This window comes from Chrysemys picta, chromosome 1 (genome assembly GCF_011386835.1).
Source record: "Chrysemys picta bellii isolate R12L10 chromosome 1, ASM1138683v2, whole genome shotgun sequence".
In the NCBI taxonomy this organism is placed as follows: Eukaryota; Metazoa; Chordata; order Testudines; family Emydidae; genus Chrysemys; species Chrysemys picta.
In genome coordinates this window covers 43,192,589-43,211,057 of record NC_088791.1, presented here as the reverse complement: position 1 = coordinate 43,211,057, position 18,469 = coordinate 43,192,589, and the positions used below count along the sequence as shown (strand labels likewise).

The 18,469-nt window shown below is 39.9% G+C and overlaps 2 protein-coding genes across 9 annotated transcripts in view; both read right to left on the bottom strand.

The window, feature by feature from the left end:
• LOC101936037 (V-type proton ATPase subunit S1-like) overlaps window positions 1-7,854 on the bottom strand; it is an 87,188-nt gene extending 79,334 nt beyond the window's left edge. The window contains exon 1 of one of the 2 annotated variants that reach the window (XM_005305681.5): window positions 7,368-7,854. The gene's annotated coding sequence lies outside the window, so the exon portion shown is untranslated. The remainder of the gene's footprint in view (window positions 1-7,367) is intronic. The other variant, XM_024109106.3, reaches the window with a different exon arrangement.
• Window positions 7,855-7,987: 133 nt separating this feature from the next.
• IQUB (IQ motif and ubiquitin domain containing) overlaps window positions 7,988-18,469 on the bottom strand; it is a 49,722-nt gene continuing 39,240 nt past the window's right edge. For 6 of the 7 annotated variants that reach the window (XM_065555711.1, XM_042843993.2, XM_024109121.3 and 3 more), the window contains 3 exons: window positions 16,997-17,245; window positions 12,777-12,962; window positions 7,988-8,927 (listed from right to left, as the gene is read on the bottom strand). In XM_065555711.1, the coding sequence (XP_065411783.1) occupies window positions 8,760-8,927; window positions 12,777-12,962; window positions 16,997-17,245 (603 nt within the window). In that variant the 3' untranslated portion in view covers window positions 7,988-8,759. Of the gene's footprint in view, window positions 8,928-12,776; window positions 12,963-16,996; window positions 17,246-17,863; window positions 17,965-18,469 lie in introns of those variants that run through there. The other variant, XM_042843999.2, reaches the window with a different exon arrangement.

Genomic DNA, 18,469 nt, shown 5'->3' with positions numbered 1-18,469 from the left:
CTGTCATCAATTATGTGTGAATATGACCCAAGAAACAGATTCAGAAGCTGACATATTGATGGTGGCACTGCATATTAAGAGATCCATCAGCAACCTGGGATAATGAAAGCAGATGTGTTTATTCTGGGCTTTATTTTTAAAAAATGAGTAAGAGATTGCAATTCTTATCCCAGCTGTTACTGTATTTCCCTTAGAAAAAAATATCTGCTGGGGACCAAATGTTGGTTACCAATAACTTTGCTACCATCAACTATTTAATCTGTATTCCTATTTTATCATTGTATTTACAACTACCTTTTGGCACAAGCTGGGAATGCATGTTTCCTTAATTGGGACTCAGCCTGTGGGAGGCAGGAAAAAGGTTACTTGGAGACCCTTTGTTCCTCATCCTCTGAGATGTAATTGGGGATAATGAAGAGGTAAATCTCTGTAAGAGCACACAGCCTTCTGTTGCGAAGAGGGAGAGTCAGAAAGCCTAGATTCCTTGCCAAGTTAACTGATTATCCATTTAAGCATGTGGGAGGAAAATTGGAGCTTTTCCCTTTGGAAGTGGATTGAGCTGTATTGCTTGGTGGTGGGGGGAGGGGTATTACTATCAAAGAAGCCCTGTCTGGAGAGAAAGGTCCACCTTGCTGAGCCTCAGGTCCTGAAGAGGACTGACCCACGCTCGTGGAGGGGCTTTGATGGGTGGGCGGGTGGGAGGGAGGGAGGGAGGGGAACAAAGGCCCCCACATGCCATCCAGACTCTGAGCCCCTTCCCATGTCAAAATAAGCACCTGTGGGCTGGAAGCAATTGCAGCAGACCCTGGGATTTGTGGTTAACGTCCTTCTTAAAAACCTCATCTTATTTTCTGAAACTCCTTCTAAAGCAGGTAGGGAAGTTTTACCATATGTGTGTTAAACCTCTCTCTTCTCGAGGGAGCCAAATTTATCAATCTGTTTTGCTTTCTTGAACAATTCTTTTTTATTTGGGCCCTGAAGTAAGGCATACCCATCCAATGTAAGGGTTACGTTCATCTCACGAACATCTTGGGCACCTTGGGCTCCTGGAACTGCCAGAGCTCCTCCATTTAAGAGTATCCTTCTCTGCCAACAACTAATTCTCTTCCCTTCTAGTCTGCAATTTTTCTATCCCTCTGAAATCCTCAGCTACTTTATCCATTTCTATCCATCGTCTGTCTAAATCTTGCTCCAAACCGTGATGGGGTGCACTCACTCCGCACTGGACAGGGAAGTGTTAACTCCTCACTGTGGGCTGAGGAAATCACACCCCCGCATCCCTACTGGGCATGCTCGAGGTGTAGCACCAGTATAAAAGAAAGCAGCCCAGATCAATCTGGGCTGGCCATTGGAGAGGAAGGATATCTGTTACAGGCTCCTGCCTTGGAGCTGCAGCAGCCCCTGAAAGGAGAAGCCAGAGACACCAAGACCCTGGAAGATGCCCCACTGCCTGTGGACACCCCAGGAATTTCAGAGCCAGTGGGACCCAGGCCAGAGGAACCCCAGAACCCCAAAGTCACTCAGACCATGGATGCAGGAGTCATGATAGGAAGCAGCCCAGTGGAGGGACTAGCCATAGTTGGTGTGTTGTGGTTGGATCCGTGCTGACAATCTCACTCGCTGCTGCCTGGGATGGGACCCAGTGGATTAGGGAGGGCCCAAGTCCCCCTACTCTAGCCACCCCACCATCCCCAGGTGGTGGCCCACCCCTTTTCTGGCTCCTACGTCTCATTGCCCTGAGAGCCAGTATATGCTATTGAATCTGGCTGCTAGGCCACACAGCCCCACAGCTAAAAGCCACTTGGTTGACTTAAGCCTTTAGGCCTCACTTCCTAGAGGCAGAGGGTGGTTTGGGGGACAGGGTGCTCTCATCCCACAGTGGATGGTGACCCTCTACCCGATCACACAAACCTTTAACTTTTCCCCTTTCAAAGTGTATTGTCTCTTTCCAGGATGGAACCACAGGCAATATATGATATATAGTGTATGTATGTATGTGTGTGTATATATATATATCTATATATGCAATATAGTGCCTGCCACCACGTCCTCACTGAGATGGCTGAGGGTCTCTTGCAACTGATTGATATCTTGTCTTTCCCATTTTGATTGATCAAATGACCTTCTCTCTAGGTAGATGGCAATTTAGATGGCAAAGGTAGTGGAGCAAATAATTAAGCAATCAATTTGCCAACACTTGGAAGATAAAAAGGTGATAAGTAACAGTCAGCATAGATTTGTTAAGAACAAATTGTGTCAAACCAACCTAATAGCTTTCTTTGACGGGGTAACAAGCCTTGCACATAGGGGGAAGCGGTAGACATGGTATATCTTGACCTTAGTAAAGCTTTTGATACTGTCTCGCATGACCTTCTCATAAACAAATTAGAGCAATAAAACTTAGATGGAGTGACTATAAGGTGGGTGCATAATTGGTTGGAAAACCATTCCCAAAGAGTAGTTTCAGTGGTTCACAATCAAGCTGGAAGGGCACATCAAGTGGAGTCTGGTTGGGATTAGTTTTGGGTCCGATTCTGTTCAATATCTTCATCAATGATTTAGATAACGGCACAAAGTTAATTTATAAAGTTTTCACATGATACCAAGCTGGAAGGGGTGGCAAGTGCTTTGGAGGATAGGATTAAAATTCAAAATGATCTGGAGAAATTGTCTGAAGTAAAGAAGATAAAAGTCAATAAGGACAAATGCAAAGTACTCCACTTAGGAATGAACAATCATTTTGTATGTGTGCAACTAGGAAATGACTGCCTAGGAAGGAGTATTGCAGAAAGATCTGGAGGTCATAGTGAATCACAAGTTAAATATGAGTCAACAGTTTAACACTTCCCCCCCCCCAATATTCTGGGATGGATTAGCAGGATTAGCTTGTGTTGTAAGCAAGACACGAGAAGTAACTCTTCCGCTCTACTCCATGCTGATACGGCCTCAACTGGAGTATTGTGTCCAGTTCTGGGTACCATATTTCAGGAAAGATGTAGACAAATTGGAGAAAATCCAGAGAAGGGCAACAAAAATGATTAAGTCTAGAAAACATGACCTGTGAAGAAACATTGGAAAAATTGGATTTGTTTAGTCTGGAGAAGAGAAGACTGAGAGGGGACATAACGGTTTTCAAGTACATAAAAGGTTGTTGCAAGGATGAGGAAGAAATTGTCCTCTAACCTCTGAGGATAGAACAAGCAGCAATGGGATTAAATTGCAGCAAGGGTGGTTTAGGTTGGACATCTAGGAAAAACTTCCTGTCAGGTTGGTTAAGCACTGGAATACACTGGTTGTGGAATAGGGAGGTTGTGGAATCTCCATCATTGGAGATTTTTAAGAGCAGGTTAGACAAACATGTCAGGGATGTTTTAGATAATACTTAGTTCTGCCATGAGTGCAGGTGATTGGACTAGATGACCTCTTGAGGTCTCTTCCAGTCCTATGATTCTAAATGGCATGTAAAGGAAGTAAGTTACCTCTGCTCTATGTTTCAAATGAGTTGGCTGCCTCATGGTTAGGGATAGGAGTTAATAATCCCTGTCACAATGTGGGTGAAAACCTAAGTGGAAGTATAAATGAAAGAAACTTAACACTCACTACTTGATATTTCCAGATGTGGTGACTAGCAGTTTTCTTCTATGTGCAGGAAGCAGATTTTCCTCAGAGAAAAGGGGAAGATAGTTTGGCCTCTCTGTAACCTATGAAAGCTTTGTTACAGATGAAGGCAAAACTGAAAGTGTGAAGCTTTTTATCTTGCAGCTTTACCAAAACTCTTAGTGAATCCTCTACTCCAGACTTCTGTGTCTGGCTTGTTTGAATAGTATGCCTGACTGCACTTCTCTACTCTTTTAACAGGAAACTTCACTACCTCACTGTCAGCCTGGGAGCAGTGATCAGAAGGGAACTTCCTTTTTCCTCTTTCAGCTTGTTAACTCTTTATGAACCTTTCTATTTTAGAGAGATGGGTCAAAAACACCTCTCTTCAAAAACACTTCTATACACCTTAAAAAAATTTCTCTTCAAGTGACTAACACAGGTGTCTTGGCGGGTTTGCCAAATTTGGAGTAGTAATAGGTTTCCAAGACCTGAGTGAAATGATTTGTTAATGTTTAATTAAAGTCCCTTTAATTAAGGTTATTTTTACCTCATTATTTGATTTGAGAAAAACAATTTTGTTTTTATGGCTTTTAAGATCATAAACAACTAAAACCAATTTATTATATTTCCCTAAAGTACTAAATAATATAAGAATCAGATTGATCTTACAATGTAAACCAAATTAATCAATTCAAGGAGTTAACAGTATGAATTAAAATTAATAAAAAACTGAGACCCAAAATCAAATTATTACATGATCACAATCCCAAAACTAATATAAATACAAATTACTGAATAGTTTATTTAATAATGCTATTACTATGCAGCTAATTTATCAGTTTATGCTTTTCCTTGTAGAAAGAATGGGTTAAGGCTGTAATCTTTAAATATCTAGGAGAATGATCTATGGTAAGATTAGTTTGGAACCTTGGTTAATTGATGCCCAATCATAACTTGTACTATGGGCTTATACGCACATGCTATTATTGGCCCCAGAGGACCTCCCTGGAGATCTCTGAGGGGTTTGATATGCATCCCCTCCAACTTCAGCATGCTCATGTAATCCACATCTTCTCCTCACATGTGGATTCCTGAACCTATGGACCACCCTCTCTGGAGGCAATGTTGAGAATGCCCCTGCCAAGCCGGCTGACCTTTCCACATGGGAAGGGTGATTTTTCACTGTTATCAGGCTTACTATCTGGGCCTGTGTTACTCCAGCTGTATAGTCAGAAGTAATAAGCACAAGGCTATTGTTAATTACTTAAGCAATGTCAGAAGTGTGGAAAACCCTTTACAAAATAGGTAAGATTCCCTACCCTGAGCAGCTTACCAACTGGGCTGAGACTAAATAGAAAGAGCAGGTAATATAAGAGGAGATAAGACAGTGAAATGGTAAGGAAGAGGACTATGATTATGCACTCACATGGCAGTCTAGTGCACGTCTTGAAAGGTTTTCAAAATTTATTGAACAAACAGTAATTATTCAGAGCATAAACCTCTCTGAAGTGAATTTAGAGAAGGGTAGGAAAGAGGCATGGCATTTGAGATCAGGGAAGGATTTCTCAGCCTTCAGGGAAACATGAAAGAAGACATGGGGATAGGTTTGGAAAAAAGGACACAGGGTACTGAAACAAGGGACTTCACTGAGCAAGAGAGGCCTGGGGAGAAGGGGGTAAAAGGAGATGAGGCAAAAAGGAGTTAATATTGAAAGACAAGAAATCCTGAGATATAATCCCAGTTGTACCATTGACTCGCTGTGTGTCCTTGAGAAAGTCTCTATCTCTGCCTCAGTTTCCCCTTTGGTAAAGTGTTGTGAGAATTAATTAGCTAGCAAGTACAGTTTGAATATTCAAGACAGTGTATAAATAAATATATTACAAATATTGTAGTATTTCAAGCAATGAGAGTGTCTGCACAGGGGGTTAATGCAGTTTAACTAACCCACCTTAAATTCACACCTTTAGTTAATTTGGATTAATTTTCCTGTGTCCCCATGTAGACAAGCCCTAAATTAGTGATGCCTGTTGGAACTTTCAAGAGTGGGAATACGCAGAGGCCATTCAATGAACTACTAAATATTGTGTTAAGATGGATCTAGATTATGCATTATTATGTGGAACAAAATAAGATATAAAGAGAGCAGTGATCTCTCTCTTGGAGATCACAATAACTTGAACCTGGCTCATACCCCTCTCAGTCAGCTTTACCTGCCCCTACTGCTATTGGAGCTGCAAAAGCTCTTTTGTTTTTAATACTTGATCAACAGGTTGGTGTTTGTTTCGTTTTGATGGCATCTGTGAATTAACTTACATTAACAGCCAAAAAACATCTGAACAGCAAACTAGATTAGAAAAAAATCCTAAAGTAAAAATCCTTTTTATAACATACATATAATTGTAAACAATGTTATAAGAAATAAAAAGGTAAAAAGCATTCTTCTTACTATGGTAATTCCAGTAATTGTATGGGAAAACAATTTAAAATGTGGAAAATGATGAAAGCAGCAATAAAGAAAAGCTAAAACTATTTCCTCTAAAAGAACAATAACACAGGCCACGTCTAACTAGGTTTGTATACTATGCTTATTGCAGTCCTGAGTGCTTAAATGATACTAGCACATGTTCAAATTTATGTTTCAAATTTATGATGGCTATATTTTGCTCCATCCTAATGATGTGATTTAATTAGGATTTCAAACTTACGAGCACCTTGGTCAGATTTTTTTGATTAAGTTCTGTATTGGTGTCTCATGTTCTCCAAGATTCAACCCTCTAGAGCCCACAATGGGTCAAAACAGCCATTCTTTAACGCTACTCCAGTGAAAGATTGAAGCTTTGACCTTGTACAAATACAATCCCCTAGTCTTTTCTCTTTGAGAATGAAATTTCTCGCTTTTCAGCTCACAATGAGTCCATCAGCCAGCCACTGTCCCAGATAACAGTCAAGTATCCAATTCAGTTCAGTTTCAACAGAATTTAGCAGCAATTTACAAACATAGGAAGCCTAAACAGCATGCCTAAACAGGTACTACAGAAAGCATCGTTAAAGACTCAGAGGTATACAAAAGACCAGCAGGCAAAGCATTTGTGCAAATGAGCTTTCCTCCACTGGACCAAAACACTTGTTTTCTTGTGAATTCTATAATCTCCAGATGTGGATGGCACACACAAATTATGAGACCAGCAGCTGAGTCCAGATTTGCCTGAACTAATTCCCTCATGTTCCTTGAGGACCAAATATGAGGGTCTATTTTTTTAATGGCCACTTTTTAAGAAAAATAATATACTGTATTCATTTATCAAAGGAAGGAATGATATCTAAAGGAATCATGCTTTCGCTTTCACCTGTAGCCCCTCTCCTGTACAACTGACCCTGTATGAAGTTGTTCAAGATAGGGTAAGTCTGCCTTGTGGCTTTTTAAACAGCTTTAGGAAACTTGGCCTGCGTTATGTGTCCATGTGTATCACATCAGACCAAACCCACTTAGACAAACCACCAGAAACAAAGTTTTATTCTGTAAAGAAACATAGAACAGGATTACAGTCCAGCAGCCTTCTCTCTACTTGCTTGCCTTGTGCTTCCAACTTCAGTTAGTGTTGAAACTTCCTGCTGGAAGGACAGAGGGGATTTTGTATAACTCAACCCTCTTACAAATATGTTCTAATTCCCACAGTAACTAAACCCCAACACAAACAAGCCAATGTTCTCATTTTCTGTCATTTAAACTCCTCTCAGGGTACTCTTTAAGCCCTTTTTGGTCCTACCTGTAAAGAAACGTAGAACAGGATAACAGTCCAGCAGCCTCCTCTCTGCTTGCTTGCTTCGCTCTCACAACTTCAGTCAGTACTGAAACTTTCTGCTTGGAGGGCAATGATAGAACCAGGAAGTTCTCCCAACATGTCGCAGCTTGTAGTCCACAACTTGTAGTTCTCAGAGCTGCTGCTGAAGGACACGACCTTTCACCCCCCACTTTTTTTTTTTAAAGAGCCTATTTTCTGGCTCACAGATGCCCATTCCTGGCATCCAGTCTTGTATTAAGGCCCAAATCCAGCAAAGAACTTAAGTCAATTGGACTACTCATGTGCTTAAAATGATGCATATGCTTAACTGTTTTGCTGGATTGCAGTCTAGGGGTCAAATCCCGTTAAAGTAAATGGAAAGACTTTTGTTGACTTTAATAGGCATACTTAGATCTGTTCTTAAGTCCCTGGTGAATGCACAGTGCTGTTCTAATATGGTTTGCTGCTAAATATATATTTACTTATTTCAACTTTTAAGTGCCTCTACTTCACCATAGGCAATTATACTAGTCAAAACAGTAAGTCCTTGAAGACTGGGGCCAAAGAAATGCCTAATATAGTGGTTTGAAACAACTGAACAGAACTTTTGAACAATTTCATATAACTTTTTATTGTTATTTAAACATATATTTAAGGGAGAAAATTGACTCCTGCTGTAACTTCAGATGAGTTAACCAAGAGATTAACATGTCCCAAACAATCTATTTTTGGTATTACAAAATACAGCCACAATTTTACAAACACTGACATATGAGTAGTTCCATTAAGCTCACTGGGACTACTCTCACATGTGTTAAGTTATTCCTGTGCACAAATGTTTGCAAGATAAAGGGCCTATATTTGGACAGATAATGAAATCTGTAGCTGAATGTGGATTACATATTTTTGTTTTTGACCAAAAGGCCTCACCTGTTTAAAACACAGAAGAAATGAATTAAAATATTATAAAAAGGTTTATTAGTAGTATAATATTGTTTAAAATAGAAATTGTGTATAAAGGAAATTCTCTAAATCTCCTCAATATTATTTATATTGCAGTAGCAGTAGGCACTTAAGGATACAAGAAGACAACCTCAGGTTTGAAAAGCTTATGGAATGATTATGATAAATTTTACAAACTGTATTCTAAAAATGTTTTATTTTATGTTTAAAAACTTAACACGCTTGCAGTCACAGAACATGAAATGCAATTATTACAATAAGTGGTCAGGATCAGAGTATTGGATCCTTGGAAGTTTATCTTGATACATGTTCCCTGAGTACAATTAATCTATAGATGAAACAGGACAATTCTTTACTCCAATTAAGTTAGTCATGTTAATCAATAATTCAGATAACAGCTTTATGTCTGAAGAGTTATGCTTTTGACCCAGCAGGGATAGGCTTAGTTATTAACAGTTCATTTGTATGAGCCTGATCATCACCTTTATGCAAAAATGATGCCATCTCTGGAATCTGAGAGAAATAGTTCTTGGCCAGGATATGTTTGTGCTTTATCCTGTGAATAAATACCATTTCATATGCCTGAAAGGTAAGAAAATCCAAATTTTATTAAATGCAATCAAAATTTCTTATCTATATGTTGCTATATATCCTGTATAGTATAAACACTGCACTAGTGAACTACAAACTGTTTAACAAACCAAACCAAAACATTCAAATCCAGACATGTTACTTAATGCAGTAAGATACAGTAGAAGGTAGTCGTCTTTTAAGGCCTCAGTCTGGAAGGTACTGAGTGCCTCCTGTGAAATGATGACTGCCTTACACTCCTATTAAAATCATTCAGCATCTCCCCAGACTAGGTCTCTCTACATTTCCTTATTATCTTTTGAGTAATGTGAATTTATTTTTTATTATTATTATTATTATTATTATTATTTTAAAATTTTGAAAATCAAGAGGAGACTGGCAATGCTTAAACTTGTGTGTTTCTAAGCTAATATGTAAGGGAACTGTACCTTAATTGGAATTGGACTGAAGCTTTTATAAATGCTCATCAGGGCATACCATTTAAAACCATTTTGTAGCATTTTATGCAGCCTTGGTTTTGATCCAGTGTTCTATTTCTAGAAGTTCAATCAATTACCCAACATTCTGCAAGGTAGAAATGTCTACAAAATACAGTACTATATTTAATTTGATACTAGAATAATTAGATTAAATACACAAAGGGCGCTGTGGGTTAATTGAAGCAGCACTGGAATTTCAGTTTTCAGACTGCAGTTCAATCCAGGAGTGTTGTTAATGAAATCACTTTCACAGACCTTACTAAATTTCTGGTGATTAGCAACCCACACAATCATAAACAAATTAACTCTGACATTAAATGCAATGTTACTCTCTTACTCTCCCTACTGTCATCACTAGTAGCATGGATAGCTATTGGAAGGGAAATGTTTAAACTTTTAAAATTGAAATTAAGTAAAAAAAACATGAAAATATTTTGGGTGAGGTTAATTTTCATTTTAAACACAAACTTAAATTTGGGGCCTCAGCTACTGGAGACTGTTCCTTTGCCTAATGACATCAAGATTGGTACAGTCAGGCCAGATATCCACACAATCAGAACTTTTGCCAAACAGAGGGCAAAAGGGATACTGCCAATTATAAAAACACCAATATGCACAAAGGAGTAATTGGGATTCCAGTTGCCTGAGCAGCCTTGTTGATTTAATGCAGGAGTGAGGACTCAAGGAAGGCACTCAGAGATTCCAATTTGAAATTTATTTTATCTTTTAAAAAGTAATGCCACTAAGTAGTGCCATATGCCACTAAGAACTGAACTGGCCACCAAACAGCCACTACATGCCAATGACCTTAGGACACTACCAACATAAACCAGTAGCCTAGAGACAAAAGACTGTAACCCATTTTACCTGATGCATCTAGTTCTTAAGAAATCTCTTGAGCTTTGAAATACTAAATATTCCGCTGTATTAAGTCTAGGTTCCTCAGAGTGGGACCTCTGCCAAACTACTGCATCTTTAGATAGAGGACTTTTTTTTTTGACAAAATATGTAACAGTTTTAAGGCAGTAGTTTCAAGGATTTCCTTAACAAATTATTTTAATTTAATTTATCTTTACTAACAGAGAATAGCAGATTTTGTGACATCATCAACTCAGAACAGCACACAAGCTTTTACAGTCTAATTGCAGGTGATCATAAATCAAATAAGTGTCAGTGACACTTAAATGTCATCCTTTTGAAAAAGCAGATGTGGACAAGCTTACTAAGATCTCAACAAAGGGGTTGTCATTATCATAGAATCACAGAATCATAGAATATCAGGGTTGGAAGGGACCTCAGGAGGTCATCTAGTCCAACCCCTTGCTCAAAGCAGGACCAATTCCCAACTAAATCATCCCAGCCAGGGCTTTGTCAAGCCGGGCCTTAAAAACCTCCAAGGAAGGAGATTCCACCACCGCCCTAGGTAACCCATTCCAGTGCTTCACCACCCTCCTAGTGAAACAGTGTTTCCTAATATCCAACCTAGACCTCCCCCACTGCAACTTGAGACCATTGCTCCTTGTTCTGTCATCTGCCACCACTGAGAACAGCAGAGCTCCATCCTCTTTGGAACCCCCCTTCAGGTAGTTGAAAGCATCCCCCCTCATTCTTCTCTTCTGGAGACTAAACAATCCCAGTTCCCTCAGACTCTCCTCATAAATCATGTGCTCCAGCCCCCTAATCATTTTTGTTGCCCTCCGCTGGACTCTTTCCAATTTTTCCACATCCTTCTTGTAGTGTGGGACCCAAAACTGGACACAGTACTCCTGATGAGGCCTCACCAATGTCGAATAAAGGGGAACGATCACGTTCCTCGATCTGCTGGCAATGCCCCTACTTATACAGCCCAAAATGCCGTTAGCCTTCTTGGCAACAAGAGCACACTGTTGACTCATATCCAGCTTCTCGTCCACTGTGACCCCTAGGTCCTTTTCTGCAGAACTGCTACCTAGCCATTCAGTCCCTAGTCTGTAGCAGTGCATAGAATTCTTCCATCCTAAGTGCAGGACTCTGCACTTGTCCTTGTTGAACCTCATCAGGTTTTTTTTTGGCCCAATCCTCTAATTTGTCTAGGTCCCTCTGTATCCGATCCCTACCCTCCAGTGTATCTACCACGCCTCCCAGTTTAGTGTCATCTGCAAACTTGCTGAGAGTGCAGTCCACACCATCCTCCAGATCATTAATAAAGATATTAAACAAAACCGGCCCCAGGACCAACCTTTGGGGCACTTCGCTTGAAATTGGCTGCCAATTAGACCTGGAGCCATTGATCACTACCCATTGAGCCCGATGATCTAGCCAGCTTTCTATCCACCTTACATTCCATTCATCCAGCCCATACTTCTTTAACTTGGCAGCAAGAATACTGTGGGAGACCGTATCAAAAACTTTGCTAAAGTCAAGGAATAACACATCCACTGCTTTCCCCTCATCCACAGAGCCAGTTATCTCATCATAGAAGGCAATTAGGTTAGTCAGGCACGACTTCCCCTTGGTGAATCCATGCTGACTGTTCCTGATCACTTTCCTCTCCTCTAAGTGTTTCATAATTGATTCCTTGAGGACCTGCTCCACGATTTTTCCAGGGACTGAGGTGAGGCTAACTGGCCTGTAGTTCCCCGGATCCTCCTTCTTCCCTTTTTTAAAGATGGGCACTACATTAGCCTTTTTCCAGTCATCCGGGACCTCCCCCGATCGCCAAGAGTTTTCAAAGATGATGGCCAATGGCTCTGCAATCACATCCGCCAACTCCTTTAGCACCCTCGGATGCAGCGCATCTGGCCCCATGGATTTGTGCTCATCCAGTTTTTCTAAATAGTCCCAAACCACTTCTTTCTCCAGGGAGGGCTGATCACCTCCTCCCCATACTGTGCTGCCCAGTCCAGCAGTCTGGGAGCTGACCTTGTTTGTGAAGACAGAGGCAAAAAAAGCATTGAGTACATTAGCTTTTTCCACATCCTCTGTCACTAGGTTGCCTCCCTCATTCAGTAAGGGGCCCACACTTTCCTTGACTTTCTTCTTGTTGCTAACATACCTGAAGAAACCCTTCTTGTTACTCTTAACATCTCTTGCTAGCTGCAACTCCAAGTGCGATTTGGCCTTCCTGATTTCACTCTTGCATGCCTGAGCGATATTTTTATACTCCTCCCTGATAATTTGTCCAATCTTCCACTTCTTGTAAGCTTCTTTTTTGCGTTTAAGGTCAGCAAGGATTTCACTGTTATATATATATAGGACTATTTTTATGAAGCAGTTATAATGGGCCAACTGAGATGCAGAGGATCTAAGTGCAAAATTTTAGTCACAAGGTTCTAATAAAATGCAAAATATACAAAGAAAAATTGCATTAGTTCCATTTTACCTCTTGAAGGTTATGCAGCTTGAGATGTGCTTTTGCCTCATCTTTAGTGAGGAGGACTGTGTTCCATGGAGACCATTCACAGTGCTTATCCCATCTGACCATAACCAAATCATGGAGATCATCCCAGGCACTAAGAGCTGACTGACAACCCCAAATGTTCTCCACCATGTACTGTAGATCTTTTTGCTGTAATTGAAAGCAGGTTGAGAAGAATAACGCATGCTTAATTCTACCAGCAAGTCACCTTACCTATCCACCACTTAGGAAATGCTTTGAATTAGAATTATTTTGTGTACATGCCACAGAATAATTTTGGGTAGAGGAGGGTGAACATTTGAGTCTTCTAGCCTACCCTACTACACTATGGGGTGGCAGGATTGATTTAATTTGTCTTAGATCATCCCTAAAAATCAGATTCTAGTTTATTCTGGATTATTTCTGCTGATGGCAATTCTATATCTTCTATTGACAGGTTGCTTAATTGCTTATAATTTTAAAGTTTCTTATATTTAATCTACATTGTCCCTGCTCCTGTGTATGCTGATCCCTACTTGTTTGGTCCTTGCTTATTAATAAATATAACTGATTCTTGTCCTTTATCAGCTTCCATTATATTTGTATTTTAGAGTTCATAATTAGTTTAAATTTAATAAGTAAGTTATGGTGCCGTTCTATGTTACTGAAGTCAAATTCAGCATGCAGCCAGAATAACCTGGGCTGGAGGATTGGGAAGGGGCAAACCCAAGTAACTCAGGATGCACAATATCAAGATGCTCATCCCCTGGATAAGCATGACAGGTTTTGCACTTCTCCCTTCCCACCCCCCTGCTTCTGTCCTACAAAGAGTTAATTATTATGTTACTCATTCTCTCCATGGGATTGTGACATCCTGCGGTGGTGTTGCAGGATTTAAAAATAGCTAGTGTTTGGCTGGTTTGTACTGTAAGTTCTTTATATACAGGCCTTACATCTGATATTTTCCCCTGTAAAGTCATGATTCACCTATACTTATTTCACTTTGTTTCATTTATTACTAGCCATCTGAAATCACTACTAATTCTTTTTAAATAGTCTGTGAAGCAAAAAGTGGTTTGGGGCCATAGTTAATGTTGAACTTTGGCAAGCTTTTCTATAATACTCCATCACCAAGTTTTCTCTGCATTGGAGTAATGGAAAAACGAAGGAAGGATTTAGTCAAAAGGATTCTTTACTAGGCCAACGGACTTTGAGATAAGGCTTCTTCCATACCAAGCATGAAGTAGGTCCTTTTCCCCTTCTCCCAAAAAGAAATCTCTTGACTTTAATTAAATAATGGCATTTACATGTTAACAAATCAGATTCCTCACACGGGGGTGATTGGAATCATTCCAAGTCAATACTCTTGCAAAATGTCACATCCTATACTCTCATGCATCTTGCTTCCAAATCCAGAACCTGGTCCTGCTCCCACTGAGACCTTTGACTTGGGGGGGAAACAAAAGGGTTCTTTGAATGTGTAGGGCTTAGAATCTTTTTGCCTCTGTTGTGCTAAGGCTGTGTACCCTACTTCCCACACTACTGAGCCTTGTTAAAGCTGGTCCCACAGACCCCACTATCTTTAGCCTTCCTAAGGATGGTCTCATCTCCACCTTCACTTTCAAAATATGTTTCCTCCATTTCATAGCAAGTCCTTGAGTTATTACTGTACTTTCTGTTGAAAGTCAGACACTAGCAAGATATCAGCAAGCATCCATTCCAAGCAGTAGCTTCTTTTGATGCCACATCGCACACCAAAAATGATGCCTGAACTTGCTGTCATCTTAGTGCCACCTCTTACCATATTTATATGAGGTCCTTGTAAGTAATTTAGATTGGCAATAGTGCTTGGCTCTTCTACCTTATCAGATTAAAAATAAATCTGCTACAGATAAGTTCTGTCCTTCAAAAGAGGGGTATTTGATGTTGAAGAAAAATCATTCTGGTTATGGTGGAAAAGTTTGATCTGACAGGATGGTTTTGCTGTATTTCCTAAAGGTGGCCAGACTACGAATTAATCTATATCTAGAAGTCCATTCCATTCCACAGCTGGGTCCCTTCGACAGATTGCTTTGACCTCTACTCTGAAATGCTTTGTGATTTTAATTGTCCCAAAGAAGTGCAACTGCCTTGGTGGCTCACAGATGGAAATTCAATCTTGAATGTAGTTAGGACCTAACCTATTAATTGCTTTGAAGATTAAGATCAAGGCCTTAAACTGGCAGTGGAAGTTGACTGAAACTTAAGCAGAATGATTTTTCACATTGGAGGAACTTTGAGGTGTTCATGGTGGCTGAAACCATGGAAGAAATGGTCAGCCACATTTTGTACCAGCTAGAACTCTTTCCACTGGTTTAGAATTAAGCTTCAGAAACAACAATGTATAGAAATCCGGTCTCAAGGTGACAAATGCATCGATCACCTTGCCCAGGTCCTTGTCCAGTAGGAAGGGTTGAAGTTTCTTATCAAGCTGGCAAGGAAAGATAAGTGTAGTGCTTTTTAGTTTCTAAAATAAATAGGATGCTCTCATCCATCCTGGCATTAGAGGGAGAGAAGCTGGTGTTTTTTCCTCCTCCTCAGTCCCTTTGGAAATTTGGAGTGCTTTCTGGAGATTCCTCTGGCTAATTATATTTGTTCAGGTAATAAGACTCATTGTTACCCTCACCATCTCCTTGATGCATGTTCAGAATACTAAACAAACCTGGGTGGCAGCTGCATAAATAGTACTAGAGGAAGCACAGACTCCATATCCACAGATGCTACTGTGAAGTTCTCAAGGCTGGGCTGCCATCACTAGCTGAAGTGAGCTCCTTGCTGTCAGTCATTAAAAAGGAAGTAATGAGTGGGGGCATTTAGTGGCCACCAGTGTTCCAGGCAGAGGTAGGCATGTACCTGCCTGTTATTGCTTGTCAGCCCAAGACTTTAGCTGGGGAAATTCCACCAGTCACATGCATGAAGCAGAGATCCAAGAGTGAGAATTTGTCATAGGGCTTGGAGAACAGCCAAATTTTAAGGCAAGCAGTAATTTAGTGCCAATACAAAGAATAAAAACAATCTCTTTTTAGTATTCTTAAACAGGAAAAGTACTTAATAAGAACAAACAGAATCTGTATAATCTATTTACTTGTATAATATTTCTTAACATAGGCATTGACAATAGTAGAAGCCTAATCCTCTTCTATTATAGCTTTTTTGGTAAAGCACTACAATAAGATATGAAATATGTTTTACACACTGAAAACAGTCAGAAAGTATGCTTCTATTGTTGATACTGTAGTTTCTTAGTGCCAAACCCCTGAGAAAATTCTGCTAATCTTGGGCTTTTGGATTACTTTAGATAAACTGTGCTTTGAGAGTACCTAATAATTTAAATACTGACAACTAAGATTTTTTTTAAAACAAAAGCTTGTGTGTGTGTGTGAATGAGGAGGTTGTTCCAAATGTTAACATGTTCATTGATTAATCACATAATTGCCAAGGATTATAGAAGATACTAAATAGTTTAGAAAAGTGAAACTAACTTTAGTAAATCTTAATTCTAACAAATACTGCAAAATAAAATAAAAAAATCCAGAAACCTCTAGCTACAAATCTTCTACTAACTGTAAGATTGAAGGCTCAAAACTGGACTTCTCTGCTTTTTCCTTACCCAAGAACTCAATAGAAGACTTTAGTAATTTTAATAAAATAAATAATACTTTGTATTTCTATAACAGCTTCCATCCGAGGATCTCAAAGTGCTTAACAAATATTAATACTCAGAACACCATTACAAATTATCGTTATTTTATATATGATACAGTGGCATAGTAAGTTAAGTGACTTTCTTGGCATCACAGAGGCAGTCTGTTGCAAAGCTAAGAATAAATTCAGATCGCCTGACTCCTGATCCTGTTCTTAGACCCTCCTTCGTCTTTCCTGTTTTTATTATTTTACAATCACTTTTGAAAGTCTAACCATACTTTAAGATAGTAAGAGTGTTCCTTTGTGTTCATCTATTCAAGAGAGAACCATTTGTTCCATATCGTAGGGAGACATGTATGTAGTTTTTAGTTATCACTGTCTAAAATTAAAACTACCACCCTATGTAACAACTTAGACCAGTTGCTGCTAGCATCAGTGATATATACACAGAAACAGGAAAAAATGGTGCTCAACACAAACACATTAATATTCACTAACAACACTATTCTTTCACACAGTACCTGAACTACATAAACGATTTTAGCATCATCCTGGTAATCAGCTTCAGATTTTCTGAGATTTTTTAGCATAAGCTTGTATTTCAAAAAGGCTTCTCGACGCCGGGCCTCATTATCGAGCTTGCAACAACGGCGACACCTGCCGACAGTGCGTGAATTAGCAGGCACAGAGAATTCAGTAGAGGGCAAGTAACTTTTGCAACCACGACAGAAGTAAATGTTTTTATAAAGCTTTAATGGATCTGGTGGAACCTGCAGAAGGATGATAAGAAAGATGCTCTAATATAAGATATATATATATACACTGAATGTCTTCCTATTAAATGAGTGAGGTTTTAACATTACCAAGAACATATAATGCCTTACAGTACACAATACACCTATTGGCTAATTTTGCTAAGGTTTTACATGCAACTTGATGGCATTTCTCTGTCTGTACATAGCGCAATAACTTTTGAATGCCGCATTCGATCAATTCCCAAGTCTCAGGGAACGTTCTAGACATCACTGGCCAATATCCTATTGATTTGGTGGAGAATCAGAAAACCTAAATGGAAAAAACGGGGGACACATGGAGACCTGCCACCTGATTATCCCAGTCACAGCTTCATTGTCTATAGATCAAAAAACTGATGCCACCCATTAACACCTTCCAACAACTCCTCTATCTCATTTCTGCCTATCCTCTCAATATTTTAAAGTGTTGACACCTTGAATGACTTATCTCATAGACAAAAAGATTAATAAGAGGCAGAGAACAATCGGGGGCACTGGACAATGCATGTGTACACATGGCCACTGGCATGCGGGGGAGAGAGAGAAAGGGGAAACCTGGTATAGAAGGGAGGAGGGAAAGGGAAGACACAGAACCTTTGATGGGGTAGACACTGGGGAATCCTGGCATGTGGCAGAGGACAGAATGAAGAGCACATCAAGCCGCAGGCATGATAAGGTGAAGTTGCAGGGAGTCCCTGAAATAGATGGAGATGGGAGAGTGGCATAAAGGAGCTTGTTGGGTGGAATGGAGGAATGCAAGGAGCATTTCGAGTCTGCAATAAGCTCGGCCCACACAAACGACTAAGTGAGCAACACTTAATATTAAACATGCCTTTAAGTTTCAAAAGCCAGCAATACTTATCTGAAATTTAAAAAAATCAGTTTAGCTATTTTTAAACATCTTTTGCATCTATTGTATTTATTAAAAATATTTAAAGAACAAAACAACTGATTTTGTAGGACTAGATTAAAACCTCAGCTATTATGGTCCAAAGCAGAGGTGGGAAAACTTTTTGGCCTGAGGGCCACATCTGGGTGGAGAAAATGTATGCAGGGCCATGAATATAGGGTTTGAGCAGGGGTTTGGGAGGGAGTGCCGGGTGCAGGAGGGGGCTCAGGGCAGAGGGTGGGGGTGCAGGAGGGGGCAGGGTGTGGCAGGGAGCTCAGGGCAGAGGGTTGGGGTGCGTCAGGGGGCTCAAG